This window comes from Epithele typhae (assembly GCF_022376455.1).
Source record: "Epithele typhae strain CBS 203.58 chromosome Unknown BXZ73scaffold_5, whole genome shotgun sequence".
Taxonomy (NCBI): domain Eukaryota; kingdom Fungi; phylum Basidiomycota; class Agaricomycetes; order Polyporales; family Epitheliaceae; genus Epithele; species Epithele typhae.
Genome location: NW_025954196.1, coordinates 700,428 through 715,589, shown reverse-complemented (window position 1 = coordinate 715,589; position 15,162 = coordinate 700,428). Strand labels below are relative to the sequence as shown.

General features: G+C 61.7%; 5 protein-coding genes across 5 annotated transcripts; 3 read left to right on the top strand and 2 right to left on the bottom strand.

Moving 5' to 3' along the window:
* Positions 1–1,583: 1,583 nt before the first annotated feature.
* On the top strand, positions 1,584–3,236 carry BXZ73DRAFT_87964 (uncharacterized protein; the record flags this gene model as incomplete). Its single annotated transcript, XM_048024784.1, has 5 exons — positions 1,584–1,772; positions 1,847–1,928; positions 1,980–2,786; positions 2,825–2,968; positions 2,992–3,236. The coding sequence occupies 5 exons, from the start codon at positions 1,584–1,586 to the stop codon at positions 3,234–3,236; spliced, it is 1,467 nt and encodes a 488-aa protein (XP_047881616.1).
* A 2,028-nt stretch (positions 3,237–5,264) lies between these two features.
* Positions 5,265–6,436, top strand: BXZ73DRAFT_41111 (uncharacterized protein; the record flags this gene model as incomplete). The annotated part of the gene is made up of 2 exons (XM_048018706.1): positions 5,265–5,937; positions 5,961–6,436. The coding sequence occupies 2 exons, from the start codon at positions 5,265–5,267 to the stop codon at positions 6,434–6,436; spliced, it is 1,149 nt and encodes a 382-aa protein (XP_047881615.1).
* Positions 6,437–7,046: 610 nt separating this feature from the next.
* Positions 7,047–7,770, bottom strand: BXZ73DRAFT_74629 (carbohydrate kinase; the record flags this gene model as incomplete). Its single annotated transcript, XM_048022063.1, has 2 exons — positions 7,047–7,613; positions 7,693–7,770. 2 exons carry the CDS (start codon positions 7,768–7,770, stop codon positions 7,047–7,049), a joined length of 645 nt encoding a protein of 214 aa, XP_047881614.1.
* A 2,927-nt stretch (positions 7,771–10,697) lies between these two features.
* On the bottom strand, positions 10,698–13,077 carry BXZ73DRAFT_74628 (uncharacterized protein; the record flags this gene model as incomplete). The annotated part of the gene is made up of 4 exons (XM_048022062.1): positions 10,698–11,140; positions 11,380–12,556; positions 12,627–12,699; positions 12,755–13,077. 4 exons carry the CDS (start codon positions 13,075–13,077, stop codon positions 10,698–10,700), a joined length of 2,016 nt encoding a protein of 671 aa, XP_047881613.1.
* Positions 13,078–13,933: 856 nt separating this feature from the next.
* Positions 13,934–14,464, top strand: BXZ73DRAFT_97768 (uncharacterized protein; the record flags this gene model as incomplete). Its single annotated transcript, XM_048027484.1, has 3 exons — positions 13,934–13,959; positions 14,013–14,163; positions 14,279–14,464. The coding sequence occupies 3 exons, from the start codon at positions 13,934–13,936 to the stop codon at positions 14,462–14,464; spliced, it is 363 nt and encodes a 120-aa protein (XP_047881612.1).
* Between the last annotated feature and the right edge of the window lie 698 nt (positions 14,465–15,162).

Below are 15,162 nucleotides of genomic sequence, written 5' to 3'. Positions count from 1 at the left end.
CCCCCGCCCTGGCGCGGGTTGTCATCTTAACTCTTGCGTGCGCCGTGCGGACCGGTCTTGCTTGGTGCTAACTTATCGTGACGTCCTAATCGGCTCGCGTTCCTCTTCCGCCCCTCCTCCACCCCGCCCACACATCCCCGTCCCATATCCCTCTCCGATGCTGGAACGCACGCTGCTGCCGCTGTTGCGGCGGCCGGGCGTTCGCCCGTGTACACTACTCCCCTCCTCACATGCCCGTCCCGCCCCGTGCCCGTACCATTACCGTACTGCCCCCACATTTAGTGACCGCCCTCTACGCTATGTCCTGGCCCGCACCCACAGCCTCGCCGCACCGTCCGTCACCCGGCATCGGAGACCCCTGCCCCATTCCCCATCTCACCTTGCACTTTGCATCTTCTTCAACATCTGCCTCACGCATCTCTCGCATGTTTACATTTTCACTTTTTACTCGTTCCGCCGTCGATACAGCTGCTACCACCACACTGTACTTGCCCTACCCGCTCGCTGTCACCAGGTCCCCCCGGTTCTGTTGTTGTCCGCCGCTGTTGTGTTGTTCGATTAGCGCCACGACCGGTCGCAACACGCTGCCCTCCTGCCCGTCCCCCGAGTGCGTGTGCGATGTGTCCACTGGCCACGGGTATGTCGATCGGCTCACTAACGTAAGCACTCCCATGCTGCATCCTCGACACGCCGGGCCACCATTTTTCTGGAGCTTTTCTGGAGCTGTTTATAAGGTTTAAAATCCATGCGCAGCCAGAAAAAGTATTTCTATGGTTTCTATGGCGAGAGAAAACCTTACTTGTCTTTCTTTCGGCTTTAATGTGGCACTAGAAAGATGGTCGCCCCGGCGTGCGAGTCGGGCCTAGCAAGTTTTCGCCCTGGGCCTGATGCCGGCCACTTCGGTCCTCCGCGTCATCGGATCCACGGTCTGAGAGTTCTAACCAAAACATCAGGCTTCTCGCGAGTCGCGAGCGAGACAAACCCGGACGGACACGCGCACGCGTCCGTCGTTCTGTCCCTGGGTGGCAACCTGTCCGTGACCGGCCAGCACGTACTACATACGGTACTTCACGCACATGGCCACCTGCGCGGGCGGGCATCCAGGCACATTGCGCCGACTTCTCAGTTCTGCTCGGGACGGCTATACCTAAGATCCCGTCGCCGGCGGCCGGTTGCCTGCCGCGGACCGGTCCGAGGAAGCGTGTGCGTCGAGAGGAGCGGCGACGAGACGCAGTGGGAGATCCCAACCTCTGGAGCCTGCACGCCGGAATCGCAGATGGCATCACTCCGGGGGTCGTGTTCTCGAAAACGTGAGCAGAGCGGACGCGGGCATGACGACGTCTCAGGCCGGCGCGGTAGATCATCTTTGGAGAGGAACACATGAAGAGCATGCTCTCATGTGAGCGTTGAGCGTTGCACATAGCTTCAAGTCGACGAGCTTGGATTTCGCAGCAGACGCGGCCCCGGTAGAGCTCGGGCCGGATGACAGTTACCCGCCATCGCCGCGATGAGAGAACTGAGAGCGGGCACCTGCACTGAACCGACGCCCACCGCTGCCAACATGTCCTTGTCTTCGTCCCGCAATGACCGGCTACCTCTATGAGCTTCCTACGACCGGCGCATTCTCGTTCGCCGACTCTTGCGTGGATTCCACCGCTACCTATACCACGCACATCGCGGAGACGACGGAATCTCGTGCGAATCTCCGGGCTGCTTTGAAGGAGAGCAAGCGCGCCGATATTGGCGAGAAGGACTTCCTCAAGCTCGTCAAGGTAAGTCATTCTACGTGAGATGCAGTGCGTTGGACGGCTAGGAGCAGGTGGGATGTTCATACAGATGTTGTCAGGTTCTCGACGAGTACATCCCCAAACTGTATGGCATCCTGAGCTGCGTGGAGACTGCTGAGATCGTGTTGAAAGCCGAGCCAGGTGCGTTTGCTTCAACATCACCAGATCTACACACCCTCACGTTCTCGCCAGTGTTCAGCTGGCGGACGACCCTGTCCGCGACACTCTTCCACAACTCCCCACGACTGTCCCTCCCTGCCTTCTCCACCGAAGTCATCTTCGTCCTCCTCACCTACGCATTCTCCATCTCCAACCTCTCCCGCGCCGTCGTCCACTCCCTCGGTTCCTACGAGACCGACCGCTCCACCTCCGACGCGGACCGCAAAGCCAAAGATGACCGGCTCACCTTCGCGATCACCCTCCTCTGCAAGGCCGCCGGCCTGTACGAGTACGTCGGGAAGCACGCCGTCGCCGCCTGGGAGGCCAACCGCGCCCGCCTCCTCTCGCTCGGCACCGTCCCCTGCCCGCGGCCGCCGCCCGACGTGAGCCGCGAGGTCGCGATCGGGCTGGGCAAGATGGCGCTCGCGGACGCGCAGAGCCTCGCGATCCGCAAGCTGCTCTCCCGCGCCGCGGCGGAGAGCGCGCTCACGCCGGGCCCGCCGCTGCCGCGGTCGCACCCCGCGCCCGCGCTCGTCGCGAAGCTGCACCTCGAGTGCGCGGCGCTGTATGGGACCGCGAGGTCGCTCGTCAAGACGCCTGGGGCGGCGCGCCCCGCGGGGAAGAGCAAGCTCCGGCTCGGCCTCGGACGGGACAGGGAGAAGGGCGCGGGGGCGGGGGAGGAGGCGGGCGACGAGGTCACGCCGGAGCTGCGGCGGTACCTTGCGGACGAGGCGGCGCTGCACGGGGCGTTGGCGCGGAAGTGGCTCGGGGTCGACGCTGGGGAGAACGGGGGCACGCCGAAGGGCGGCGTCGCGGTCGGCTTCCTGGCGTGGGCGAAGCGTGAGCTGGAAGAGCTCAAGAGCGGCCATGGCTCGGAGGAATGATCGGCAGCGAGCGCGAAAAGGACATGCGGGAGAGGCGGAAGGCGCGGGTGCAGGAGGAGCTGGGGAGCACGAACACGTTCTTGGTGGGGTACAAAAGGATCAACGATACGGTGAGCCGGCATCCTGTTGCCAGCGGCGGTCATTGACGCATGGATGCGTAGCTTGCCTTCCACCCGTACCCCCGCAATCGGAACTCCAAGCGATGATTCCCGCAGGTGTCGCTGCAGTGGCAGTAAAGGCATACTCGAAGCCGGTTCCAGCGTTTGGACCAGGGTCTGTGGAGTATGCCAGGAAGCAAGCCGAGGACCTTGAGCTGCTGGACGCATCCCCCGATACCAATGACGTTCACTTGTCATCGCCCCCCGGCTCGAGCAAGTCTTACGCAGGGGCGGATGCTTACTATTGAAACGTTGTATAACTGCATGATGGATGGACGATTTGCTTTTGAAAGAGTGTATGTACAGGTGAGCTTTGATTACACTTCCTATGAATTGTCGGTTGATGGTCCCATTCGGCAGTGCCAAATCATTGCAATGTATAGTTTTCTTACTCAACTGGCTGCTACACCTTCCCAGTGGTTGTATGAACGTGTGCTGCTCATCCCTTGAACACCAATATGCTTTGGTGCGAGATATCACATCACAGAAACCGGGTCGGACAGTGTCCAGACGCAGATCGAACTGCATTTGATGGAGGAAAACGAGGACGAGGACGAGGACGAGGGGGCCAGCGCGACGTCGGTGAGGAGATATCGTTTGTCCGCCGACAGCGCCGAAGTGCTCGCACGCCGATCGTGGTCCCGACGTCCGGGAACCTGCTCGCCCAAAGTTTTGTAGATGGGCGGGGGAGTGGGTGTGTGAATGCCAGATGTGGACATTCGCTTTGGAATCTTGAGCGAATATACGGCTGCTGTCCCGAAATCATGAGAGTCTCATAAGTAGGCCATCGAGATGAAGGTCGATGCGCCGGACGGGTTGAGGGTGATCTGTAGGACTGTTCGAGGCAGTCTCGATCGGAAGAGGCAAGAAGGTTATGTCGTGGCGCGATGCGAGGGCCCACTGCCTTTCACTCGGAAAAGAGCGCGAAAGAAGGCGGTAGACTTGGGTAGGAGGACGGATCTGCGAGACCCCTGCAACTACACTAGGTGAGTGTAAAATAATGGATACACGTGCGACTACTACGATACAAATGGCAGTCATTTCACTGCGATTTCTGCACAGTACTTGCAGGGCACCTAGAACCATTCCTGAGATTGGGTCGAACCGCCTGTATGCGGACTAGGTCAGCACAAGCGTTCATCCCTGTCCGTCGGCAACGCGTGCACACCTATCGATCACAGTCTATGTTGAACAAGTGACGAGTCATCTCGTAAATCGTTCCCGCGGAACACGATGTGTCCAGGTCTAGCGAATAGAGGCGGTAGTCGAGGATAAAGTTGTCGTCGGTGCCCACGTTTGAACACAGTGCTACTTGGATTTGAAGATGGTTGGGGCTCATCGTTGCTCTCTTGTAGACTGCTCACCGCGGGTGATGCCTGAGATGCAGACACAGCAGCGGGAGCAGCGTTGTCCGCTGTCGATGGCTCAGCAGTGGGATCAAAAACCGGTGGCGCCGGAATGCGGCGGGACGCCCTGCATGCAAGGCATGTATACGTGACTGAGTGTCCATGGGTGCCCTGAGCTTGAGACCAGAAACGAGATCGCGTCAGTTGGCGACAATGTTGGCGAGAAAGCACTCACGCTTTACTCGGACAGATGCAGTGGTACCTGGCAGGAGCACCGAGTCGCAGCGCCTGCACAGCGTGCGTTTGATGGAAGGATCCCTGGAGAGCGGTTTATATTCGTACGAGGCGCAGCGTGCGAGCGGCTCACATTCTAACCATGGACTTCTGGCCAACAAGGCGCATGCAGCCTGCATAGCATCTGGCCAGCTCAGCGGCGTTTTGGGGATGTTTTATCGCATTTTTCTTCTTTCCCCTGCCCTTCTTGTGGGGCCGGTCGCTCGATGAAGAGGCAGGAGAGATGGAGGAGAGATAGGAACTGGCTTGGTAGAGGAAGTTTATGCGCTGGGTGATGTCTCTGTTCGCGACGCTGCCTAGACTGGGGGCGGCGCCCTGGTCCTTGCCTTTCTTGCCCATCCGATTTGTTTGGTGGCGGGCGGAGAATGTCCGGACGGGGCAGCGCAGCGCAGTGCAAACGTGGAGGGCAGTGCACGTGAAGGCCATATAGGGACAGGGCAAATAGCCGACAACAAGGAGACATACGTGGTCCTACGTGTCCACACCGCTTTCCCAACGACCACCACGTACTCCCGCACTCCTTCAAGCAGTCTGAACGCCTACAAGACCAGTCTCGTTATTCTCTGTTCGCACCACGTACCCCTCGCCACGACCACGACCACGACCACGACCACGTCCACCCCCACCTTTACACTCATGAAGCGCCCTGCCGACATGGATTCCATCCCCTCCCCAGTCGACGCTCCCTCCCCCGATTCGCACGAGTCCGATTCGCCTGCGGGTCCCCCTCGCAAGCGCGCCCGCTCTGAAGTCACCTCCGAAGAGCGCAGAGAGGCTCGTGCTCACCGCAACCGCATCGCCGCCCAGAACTCCCGCGATCGCCGCAAGGCGCAATTCGGGTATCTTGAGCGTCGCGTCGCGGAGCTCGAGGAGGAAAACAGGCAGTTGCGCGCAGGTCAAGGTCTTCCCCACCCTTCACGTCAATACGAACAGCAGAACAGCGAGCGCGAGAAGGACAGGGCTAAGGAGAAGGAGAATGAGGAGCTCCGCCAACGGGTCAAGACCCTCGAGACCGGCTGGGAGGCCGTCATGAAGGCGCTAGCCGCCTCTGGCCTTCCCCTTGCCGTCCCCGGAGCTCCTTTGTCGGCACCCTCATCCTCGCCGATGTCTCTTTCCTCCAACCCCTCAGCGCTAGATACGTCAAGTCAACCCCTCACGACCACATTCCCCGTGCTCGTGTCCCCCTCCCCCGTCTTCCCCATCTCGCCCGCACCATCAAACTCCTCTTCCGGTTCCAGTACTCTCTTTGATTCTGACGACTTCGATTCCACTCGCCACCTAGCACGGGTGGCGATCGCCGATGCCCCTCGTTTATCATCGGCGTCCCTGCAGCGGGTGGATCTGAATGCTCGTCGAATCGCCTCCAGCTGGTCCTCAACATCCCCCCTTCCTCATATCCGCCGGTCATCAACCTCAGCGAAGGCGCGGTCGACGAGGTCGCGATGGACGACCTCTTCCGTGAAATTCTCGCGCCTTCCCCCGTATCGCCTCAGGCTCCTCTGCCTGATGGCGCCGCGCCGTCCCAACCCCAACTCCAGTCAACCTCCGAGATCAAGCTTGCGCCGCCCCCCGCGGCGTCAGTGACACAAGCCCCCGCGCTGCCGGAGATCAACTGGGAGAATGAGGTGGAGATGCAGAGACTGTTGGCCATGCTCCCCATGGTTCAGCAAGACGCAGGATCCCTGGATGCGAGCGCAGGCGCTTCGCACGACGACTTTCCGTCGGCTCTGGACTTGGAGCTGGCCGGGTGGGACTTCTCGGCTGCCTCGGCAGTCGTTGGCCCCACGTCGTCTGTGAGTGTGTTCTGATCGTTCCGCGGACAGTGTGATACCCTCTCCTTTATGGTATGCGTCTATGTCTTGTCATATGCATCTCTCCTCTATTTATCTCTACTCCACCGTCTCCTCTCGTTCCAGGGTCTCTTTTCCCTTATATCCCAGAGACAAAATCCTCTTCATCGTTCGTCAGCGATTTGTCGTCCACTCCCTACCTCCGGTTGCCGTAGTACTTGGTCTCTTACGATAGTGCTCGACCCCTCGCCTTCCGATTCCGGTCTCGATGCTGATCTCCTTGCCTCAGACGGCCGTTCTCCCTTCGGGTTGATGAACTGCTTTGTCTTTGGCTAGTGAGCGCTCGAGCTCGGTTGACGATTGTGAGCGCGGTCGCGCTACGACTCGCCTAGGTCCTCGTTCGACGTCCCCTTTATACCTACGTACCCCAACTGTGATGTACGTAGCTCAGACGTGGAGAATTGGCAGCGATACGTGTTGAGGAAAACTTGTGTGTGCTGAGGTGTGCCTGTTGAGAATTTCTGAGCTTGGCAAGAAGGTTCGCAGTTTGTTCCGCCCGAGGAGTAGATGGTACACGTTGAATATTCAAGTACTTCGAACTCTACACGAATGCACGAACCCACGTCGGCTACAGCAAGTCAGGTACAAAGTTGCTGAGCTCTTGCAGTGCAACTTCAGCCTGCTCGTCGGTCGTAGCATCAAGCGGGACAACGACAACGCCCTGCTCGCCCTCGGGGCTCTCGAGCGTGCGCAGCTGGCTGTCGAGCATGTTCGGCTTCATATAGTGTCCCTCGCGGCCGGCGATGCGCTGCTCGAGCAGCGGACGCTCGCCCTTGATGTACACGAAGTACGTCGGGAGCGGCGTCCTCGCCATCTCCCCGCCCGCTTCCTCCTCCCCCTCCTCCCCCGCCCCCTCGACCGCGCGCGTGCCGCGGAGGATGTCGCGGTAGTACGCCCTGAGCGCGGAGCACGTCACGAGCACGCCCCGCGCCCCGTGCGGGGGCGCGACGGCGCGCGCGGCCGCGGCGCGGAGGCGGGCGAGCCACGGCTCGCGGTCGGCGTCGGTGAGCGGCGTCCCGGCGGACATCTTCGCGACGTTCGCGGGCGGGTGGAGCGCGTCGCCCTCGATGGAGGCGAACCGGAGGCGGGTCGCGAGCGCGGTCGCGAGGGTGGTCTTGCCCGTGCCGGCGACGCCCTGCGGGGCGGGGGTGAGCGCGCGGGGGCGGAAGGCGGGGAGAGGTGGGCAGTGTCGGACGGATATTGGACGGACGTACCATGACGACGATGACGATAGGCTGCTTGCTCGGGTGCTCGCCGACGGGCTGCTGCTCGTGAGACTCTGATGCAGACATGTCGTTTGGCGTGCGGGGAGGGTGTACGAGGCGAGCGGGAATGCGAGATGGTCCCTCGCGATGCTGGGGGTGTAGAAAAGAAGTGCAACAAGGGTTGTCACCGACCTCGAAGCAGAGAAAGTCGGGGAGAGAGGGTTTATCAATGGACGCAGCTCGGAGCGGGACGCACAAATGTCGGGCTCAGGCTCGCCAGTCTCGATGTGGGGAACGGCATTGCGGGGCGGCACCGGCCCGCTCTGACCCGCCGGCTCTCGCGCCCGAACGGCTGAAGTGCTCTGCCTTCGAACAAGTCCCTGCCCAGATCGCGGTGGTGGGCTGCGGAAAGACTAGAGCGTATTGTGACCGCGGGCCTTGCAGGCAGCGGGAGCAGATGCCAGAGAAGGAGCACTGCGCTCGACGTGCGCTCAATCATACTGCTTCAACCTCGAAGCATATACTTGCGAGGCACCTACAGCGCTGCGTCTTCCTAGAGTTTTTGACTGTCAACAGACCGCGAGAGCAGCACGCGGCTACCCACCGCCCAGGAGGTCCGAATCGAAACTTGCAAGGCGGAGTCTCGTGCGCGCGCGATCTCGGAACTCCGGCACGCCGCCCGGACCAATTGCCCCCTTCGAGCCGCGCGCTGAACGTTGACGGTACCTCGTCCACCGCCTGGTCCACACCGAACACATCGGAGCGACGGCGGAGGAGCTCTGGCCGGCCGGTAGCAAGCAGTGCGGAGAAGTCGGGGTCGGGGAGCCCGGCTTCGGAAATCGCGATCGAACACGACGCGCGGGCGGAAGCGCTGCGGACGACGCGCATGGCTCTGGCCCTTGTACTAGTATCCCCGCACGGTGAGCTAGTGCGACAACTGGAACGGCGCCGGCAACAGCTGCGCGCACCCACAGCTGTGCGGGATTTACGGGGAAACAGTGGCCCGCGCAGGCGTCGTCCAGGCCTCAGGATTGTCGCCCATCCACAGCATGTCAAACAGGGATCATTAATCCCGGTGACTCCGCCTTTCCAACCGCGATGCTCGTCGCGGTCGCCTTTGCTCATTGAAGCGATCAAAACCAATCCGAGTATAATACAGTACTACACATGCAAAGCAGACGGGGAACGCAAGAACGGCGAGCCCACGTGAATGAGGTTGATCTGCAAGGAGAGTTCAGTCGGGTTTGAGCATGCCTTCGAGTCGCTCGACACTTCCTCTGGACTGGAATCGCCAACCCGGCAAGGACGATCACGCTGTGTACGGGAGGCCGGTGCCGACGAAGACGGCCGGGAGGGTCACACAGGCGGGTGGGGAGATGACTGCTTCATGGCAGCTCGATGAGTATTGGGGGACGACGGCCCAGACGAGAACCGTGAGGATTCAGAGATCGTATCCTATGAACACTGTCTCATCTATTCATACAGTGGGGCCCGATGATCATGTTCTGAGTCTCTTCGCGCGCTGTCCTTCCCGATGACACGGGGGCACATAGTGCTGCTGCACACGCACGGTCCCGTGGTCGTCGTCCACGCACGTACACACACCCTACAGACCACGGTCCTTGTTCTGGAATCAGCGCGCGGACGCCGAGGGCTCGGTCGCGAGGACGAGGCTCCGCGCGCCCACACCTGCGACTGAATGCGCAGCGCGCACCTCACGACGAGGCCGAACGCGGCGCCTGTTGCGGGATTTCGAGAGTGCCGGGAGACCGCGTGCGGCGGAGAAGCCGTCGACGCAGCCTGCACGCACATGCGCGGACGCGGACGCGAGCGCGAGCGTCCCTGATTGGCCGTCAACGGCGCGGGCGCACTGGCAGACCGAGGGAAACCGCGGACGGCGAGAAGATCTGGGATTGACGGTGATGGACAGTGTGTGTGACGGCCGCGTGCGCGGGGGGGGGGGGGTTCGTTAGGTAGGTAGCGGGGAGAATACGGTAGAAGTACACAGCGCGTGGGACCTGTACAATTTAAAACGGCCAGCACGCGGCGCCGCGCGACGGGAGCTAGCTAGTGGATGGGACGTCGAGGGAGGGGGCGGCGGGCGCGCGCAGTAAGATACGGTGTCTGGCGTAGAAGTAGCAGCGGACATGACCGCAGGAATAGGGACCGGATACTGTAAGGAGACGGGGGATTCGATCGAACGACAGGGAAGCAGTGCATGTAAGGGGGTAGACGGAACACGGGGAGGTGGGCGGGAGGGGCGCAGTGAGACTAGGGATATACGATAGATCCCAGGAGATCGTGAGTCCAGACGGCGCAGAACTCGTTGCGCGGCCGTGCCATATGCAATATGTACGATTGATGCGGTGCGAGGAGAGCAAGTGAACAGACGGCGGCTTCTTACGAAGGCCGCTTTACATGGTGGGGGAGGACGCGAGCCTGGTCAGACGGACTAGGGACGACTGTGGAGGGGAGGAAGTGGATATATCGGTGCGGCGGGTATGGACTGGCATTACGACGTGGCACGGGTACGATATGGGGAGCCCGAATCTTGGAGCGACCAACCGATGGTGGTCCAGGGCCAGCGAAAAAGACTACAGGGATTGAATGTAGAGGGGTGGGAGTGAGGGCAACAACGCGGGGGAAGCGGCAATCGGTAGTATGATACACTGAACAACAGCAAGATCGTCAAGATCCAATAGCTGGCGTAGGTCGGCAGAGGAATGAAGGAAATACGTGTAGATGGATGCACTAGATCGTGATTGCAGTAAAGGACGGAACATGTTATGGTCAGAGAATAGACAAGGAAATGAGTGTGGATGCAGAAAGAAGGTAGACGTAGAGAGACAACATGGCACGCGGTCGAGAACTTCTAAGGAGCGTGGAGCGAAGACGCAACGAGACCACGCGCAAGGCGCGCCCTCTGCGAGCCGACGGACGAGACCGCATGAGCCTTCTCCCAAACCCAGGCGAGAGAAATGCAACCAGTGCCCGCAACACCGGTGTCGACGGGATCATGACGCGCGTTGTCCCTCCCCTCCTGGATCCGTTGGCGGCACAGGTAGTGGGGTGATCGCCCCCGGGGCTGGATGCGACATCGGCTGCGCAACGGAAAGATGCGGGTGCGACGCCATGCGGGACAACGAGTGCATATGGGGCACTGAAGGGACTGGAGGGACCGAGAAGTCGATGGCGTCATATGCTGGGGGCGGGGCTTCGTACACGCTCTCGGCGTACGATATTCTGCCTCGCACTCGCATGTTGCGCTCGGGCAAACCTTCTTGAGACTGCACGTCGATGTTGACCACGGCGAGCACGCGCCGGCCTGTAGAGGGCGAGCGCAGCCCACCGCTGGCACCAGGGCTGGCACCGGTAGGCGCCGGAACAGGTGGTACTGATGGGGGCGCCATGTTGACGAACGAGTGCGTGTCGTAGTCGGGCGCCGGCTGGCTCGGGGCTCGTGTATGCCCGACGTGTGCACTGCGTGAGGGGGTGGTGAGCGGTGGCGGCAAAGTCGACAAGCGCATCCCGTGCATTCGCTCCGAGAGCTCTTGCGAGGTCTGTCCGGCGGCGGCGTACGGATGTAGACCGGAAGGGCCCGCCTGGGAGTACTCCCCGAACTCGCCACAGAGTGTCTTCGCCGGCCCATCCCATCAATCTCCGAAGCTGTGTGGGGTCTCGCCGGCATACGCGAACCGTGCCCCTGTTGTTCCTGAGCAAGCTTCGGGGGCAAAGGCAGCGTGTGTTGTGGAGGGGGTGGTGCTGGTGGTGGGATGTGGTTGCGCAGGGCACCTCGCATAGACGCTCTCGCAGCACGCGCGTTTGGGTTAGAAGATCCAGGACTCGACGTTGATGCAGATGGCGCTGGCGGAAGGGCAGACGATGATGATGAAGATGCAGTAGGAGTGGAGGGGTTTAGCCATGGCTGGGCAAAGGAATGCTCGGGCGCGGGCCCTGGTGGAGTAGGCAATCGACGAGCTGGCCGAGACGAGGTGGAGGAGTTGGACGACGTCGACTGAGCAGTGGGGGGTGGAGGAAGGGGTGTGGGCGGAGCTGACGTAGATAGCGAGGCGGCTATCGTAGAGCCAGGCGGCAGAGACAGCGTCTGAGAGGGTCGTGGTCGTGGTGAGGGTGTTGAGTCTTCCCCATCCTCAGTGACTCCGTATGGATGTCGCGCAGTATGCCGCTTGGACGTCGACGAACTAGGCGCGTGCGACGAGGTTTGTGGCCCTGACTTGGGACGCTCGCGAGCCTGCGAAGACGACTGCGCGTTGTAGGCGAAAGGGGACGCGCCTGACGAAGAGCCCGGTACCGGCGGAACAGGGGGAGGTTCTTCGATCCCACGGGAGAAGAAGGCGGACGAATGTGTTGACGTCGCGGGCGTGGCGGGTGTACCGGGGGTGGTCGGGGAGAAAGGGTCCTGGATGTACGACGCACCTGAACCCGAACCATTCGACCCAGACAGCGATGTAACTCCACTCTGGGTCTCCCAAAGTCCTCCGGGCGACGGGAATGTCGCAGAGTGAGGCGGGGTCGAGGGTACCGTCAGGCTCAGATCGACGGTTGGGTGTTCGGGTTCAGGGGGTGGTGGCCGATTGTGAATGAGCGCCAACCAACGCTGGACAGTGTATGAGCTGCCGCCGGGGATACGAGAGTCTCGAGGCCGGTCCAGCCACTCTTGGACGTCTGTGACCAGGATGAAGGCGGTGACGATGAGGTAGTCGAGGAGTAAGGTGGGGATGCCCTTGTAGTTGTCCTGAGAGCGCGCTACATCCTTGTCAATGAGTGTGTCGAAGATCTTTATTCGGGGCGGGGCGCTGAGGGTGGCCGCATCGAGAACCGCGACAGGACCTTTTACTGGGTTGGTGACACACTGGGATCGAGGGGAGTGAGTGAGCATGACGGTCGAAAGACGGCGGTGGACGCGTCAGAGGGGAACATACACAGAAGCAGTTGCCAGGAATGAGCTTCCACTTGAGGCTGTTGGGATAGTGGGGGAGGCTGAACTTGCGCACACTGCGGACAGAGAGGTGAGAAGAATGACAGACGGGATCGTAGACAGAGGACGGACGCAGTGTTGCCGAGGGGGCCTGACTTGAGGAACTCCTCGGCCTCTCTCCAGCTGCCGCCTCCGATCTGAACAGTCCTGCCCGACTTGCCCTTGACACGGACGGGGTGGAGGGGCCATTGGACGGTGGCGGCTTTGATGGGCTCGTCTCGAGGGTGGTCGAGGCGGTAGATGGTGGTGAGGTCGTTGGAGGTCTCGAGGATGTAGAGAGGGTCTTTGGTGCGGTCGTCGCGAATGACGGTGTCGAGGAAGGAGGAGCCGGAGAGCTTGAGGGTGAGGAGGGCTTTTGATCTGGTGGGGGCGTCGCGCGAGCGGGAGGAGCGCATCGTCTCGCGGGCGCAGTCAGGATCAGGAGCAAGCCCGGCGAGGCGGAGGGCAGAGGAGAGACGAGACGAGGAGAGCCTGGCGCTTCGTGCGGATGAAGAGCGTGACAGATTGGGCGACGGCTCAGAAGGCGGGCGGGATTCCTGTGTCTGGCGCACACTATTCCCGCGCGCCCGCCCCGCCTGCGGCTGATGGCTCCCGCTCCTGGTCGGGGTGGGGGGCGCGTCCGGGGCGCTGAGTGGGAAAGGGGTGATGGCGTTTGGGCCCGCGCGAGAGCACATCGGGAGGGGGTTCGAGACAGCCAGGGGCAAGCCGCGCATGCGCTGGCGCAGTGGACGTAACCGGCAGAAACGTGTGGCTGGGCAACCTCCACCAGCTGAGCCCGCGAGTCGTTGGCCTCCGCGGCCGCCCTCGTTACATCAGCAGCCCGTCCCTTGTCCTCCCTCCGCCGCGCCGATCCTCCGGCCCTTCAGCAGGCGGGCAGGCAGCGCGCGCGGGCGACGCACCACACCGCACGCCGCGCCCAGCTAGGCTCCTTTGGGTGTGCGCGCAGAGAGGCGATAGCGCAATCGAACCAATCCTCCTCAGGCCTGGTCGCACGCTGTTGTCCAAGTCAGTCTTCGACCTTACATTTCGCGTGCGGCACCCAATATTCCCCGCATCGCCGCCGAGCCCGGCCGACCCGTCCCCGGCACAATCCCGGACTCTGGGCGCCCCGCCGTCCCAAACACAGGCAAACAGTTTGCTGGTCAGCAGACGCGTTCGGTACGCGTCGCGTCCTCCAAGCTCTGTCACCATCCACCACAACGCCCGCTACGGTCGTCTAAGTACCTGGCTCCTCTTTTGACGCGTGCAAACATGGCCACCGACGCAACGGTCCCCACGTATGTCTCTTGTTACCCGCCACAACCTCTCTTTGACATAGGAGCCCGCACAGTTCCGCCTCCGCCAACGGCGCCGAGCCCACGTCCGCTTCGCCGCTCACCAGCAAGGGTAAGGGCAAGATGGTCGAGGACACATCCATGGACGATGATGACGATGAGGAAGAGGAAGAGGAGGAAGAGGACGAGGACGAGGAGATGGCCGAGGTCGGTGGCTTCCCTTCCCGCGTCGACGCGTCTTTGTGTCGGGGAACGCCTCTCCCATCTCTGGACATGCCCCGTACTGACCAGCACGCCCATTCGACGCGTCTAACGCGTGCAGGAGGAAGAGTTCGAAGAAATCGACACGTCTGCCATCATCACTGGGGGCCGCCGCACACGCGGCGTTCGCGTCGACTACTCCTCGGCTGAAGCACACGCGAAAGCGGGCCTTCAGGCAGGCGAGGCCGCCGAGGATGACGAGAACGAGGACTCGTTCGTCGCCCGGGACGACGACATGCACGACTAGACCACATCAAGCCCGAAGCCCCGAGCCATCAAGCGCTCGTTGGATCCCTACCTCAACCTGAAGAGCAAGTTGTTTGCCGGAAAAGCAGATCGTAACCTGCAAGGCCTGTATGCACTCGTCGTGTTGTCTGTTTGTCTGTCAGTGTTGTGTCTGTTATCCGCAGCGCTCCAGCCCCGCGCTGCTGTATAAATACGCGTATTTGCTCTTTACCCTAATGCCTGCATTGATCTCATTGGAGAATGGCGTCTCTGTCGGCGCACGCGGTCGGCTGCGCACTGTCTCGGCCTTGACCACATTCCGGCGAACATGTCTCCGGTGTCGCACCCGTGGGTTCAAGCGAGGGTCACCGGTCACCTTGGGTCATCGCGACGTACGTCTGAGTCCTACTTACCCTGCGACAGGTGCCTCCATTTCATACAGTCGGGCGGCGCGCGAGCGCATGTCGAGACCACAGCGTGGTCGACTGCTGTTTCGGAACTGAGAATTTGCTGCGGTCAGGAGCTCACGACACAAGCCGACGCCGCGTGCCTAGTGCTGCCAGCCCGGACGTGGCCATGCGTCCATTCGCGGCGGGAGCTCAGGACCTCGCGTCGCGCCCGAGTATTGACATGAGCACGTCCGCGGACGTGCGGGATCGGGACATCCACGGCAGACGCGGACGCATGGAGTTCGAAGTCCCGGAGTGCGACCCGACGCTA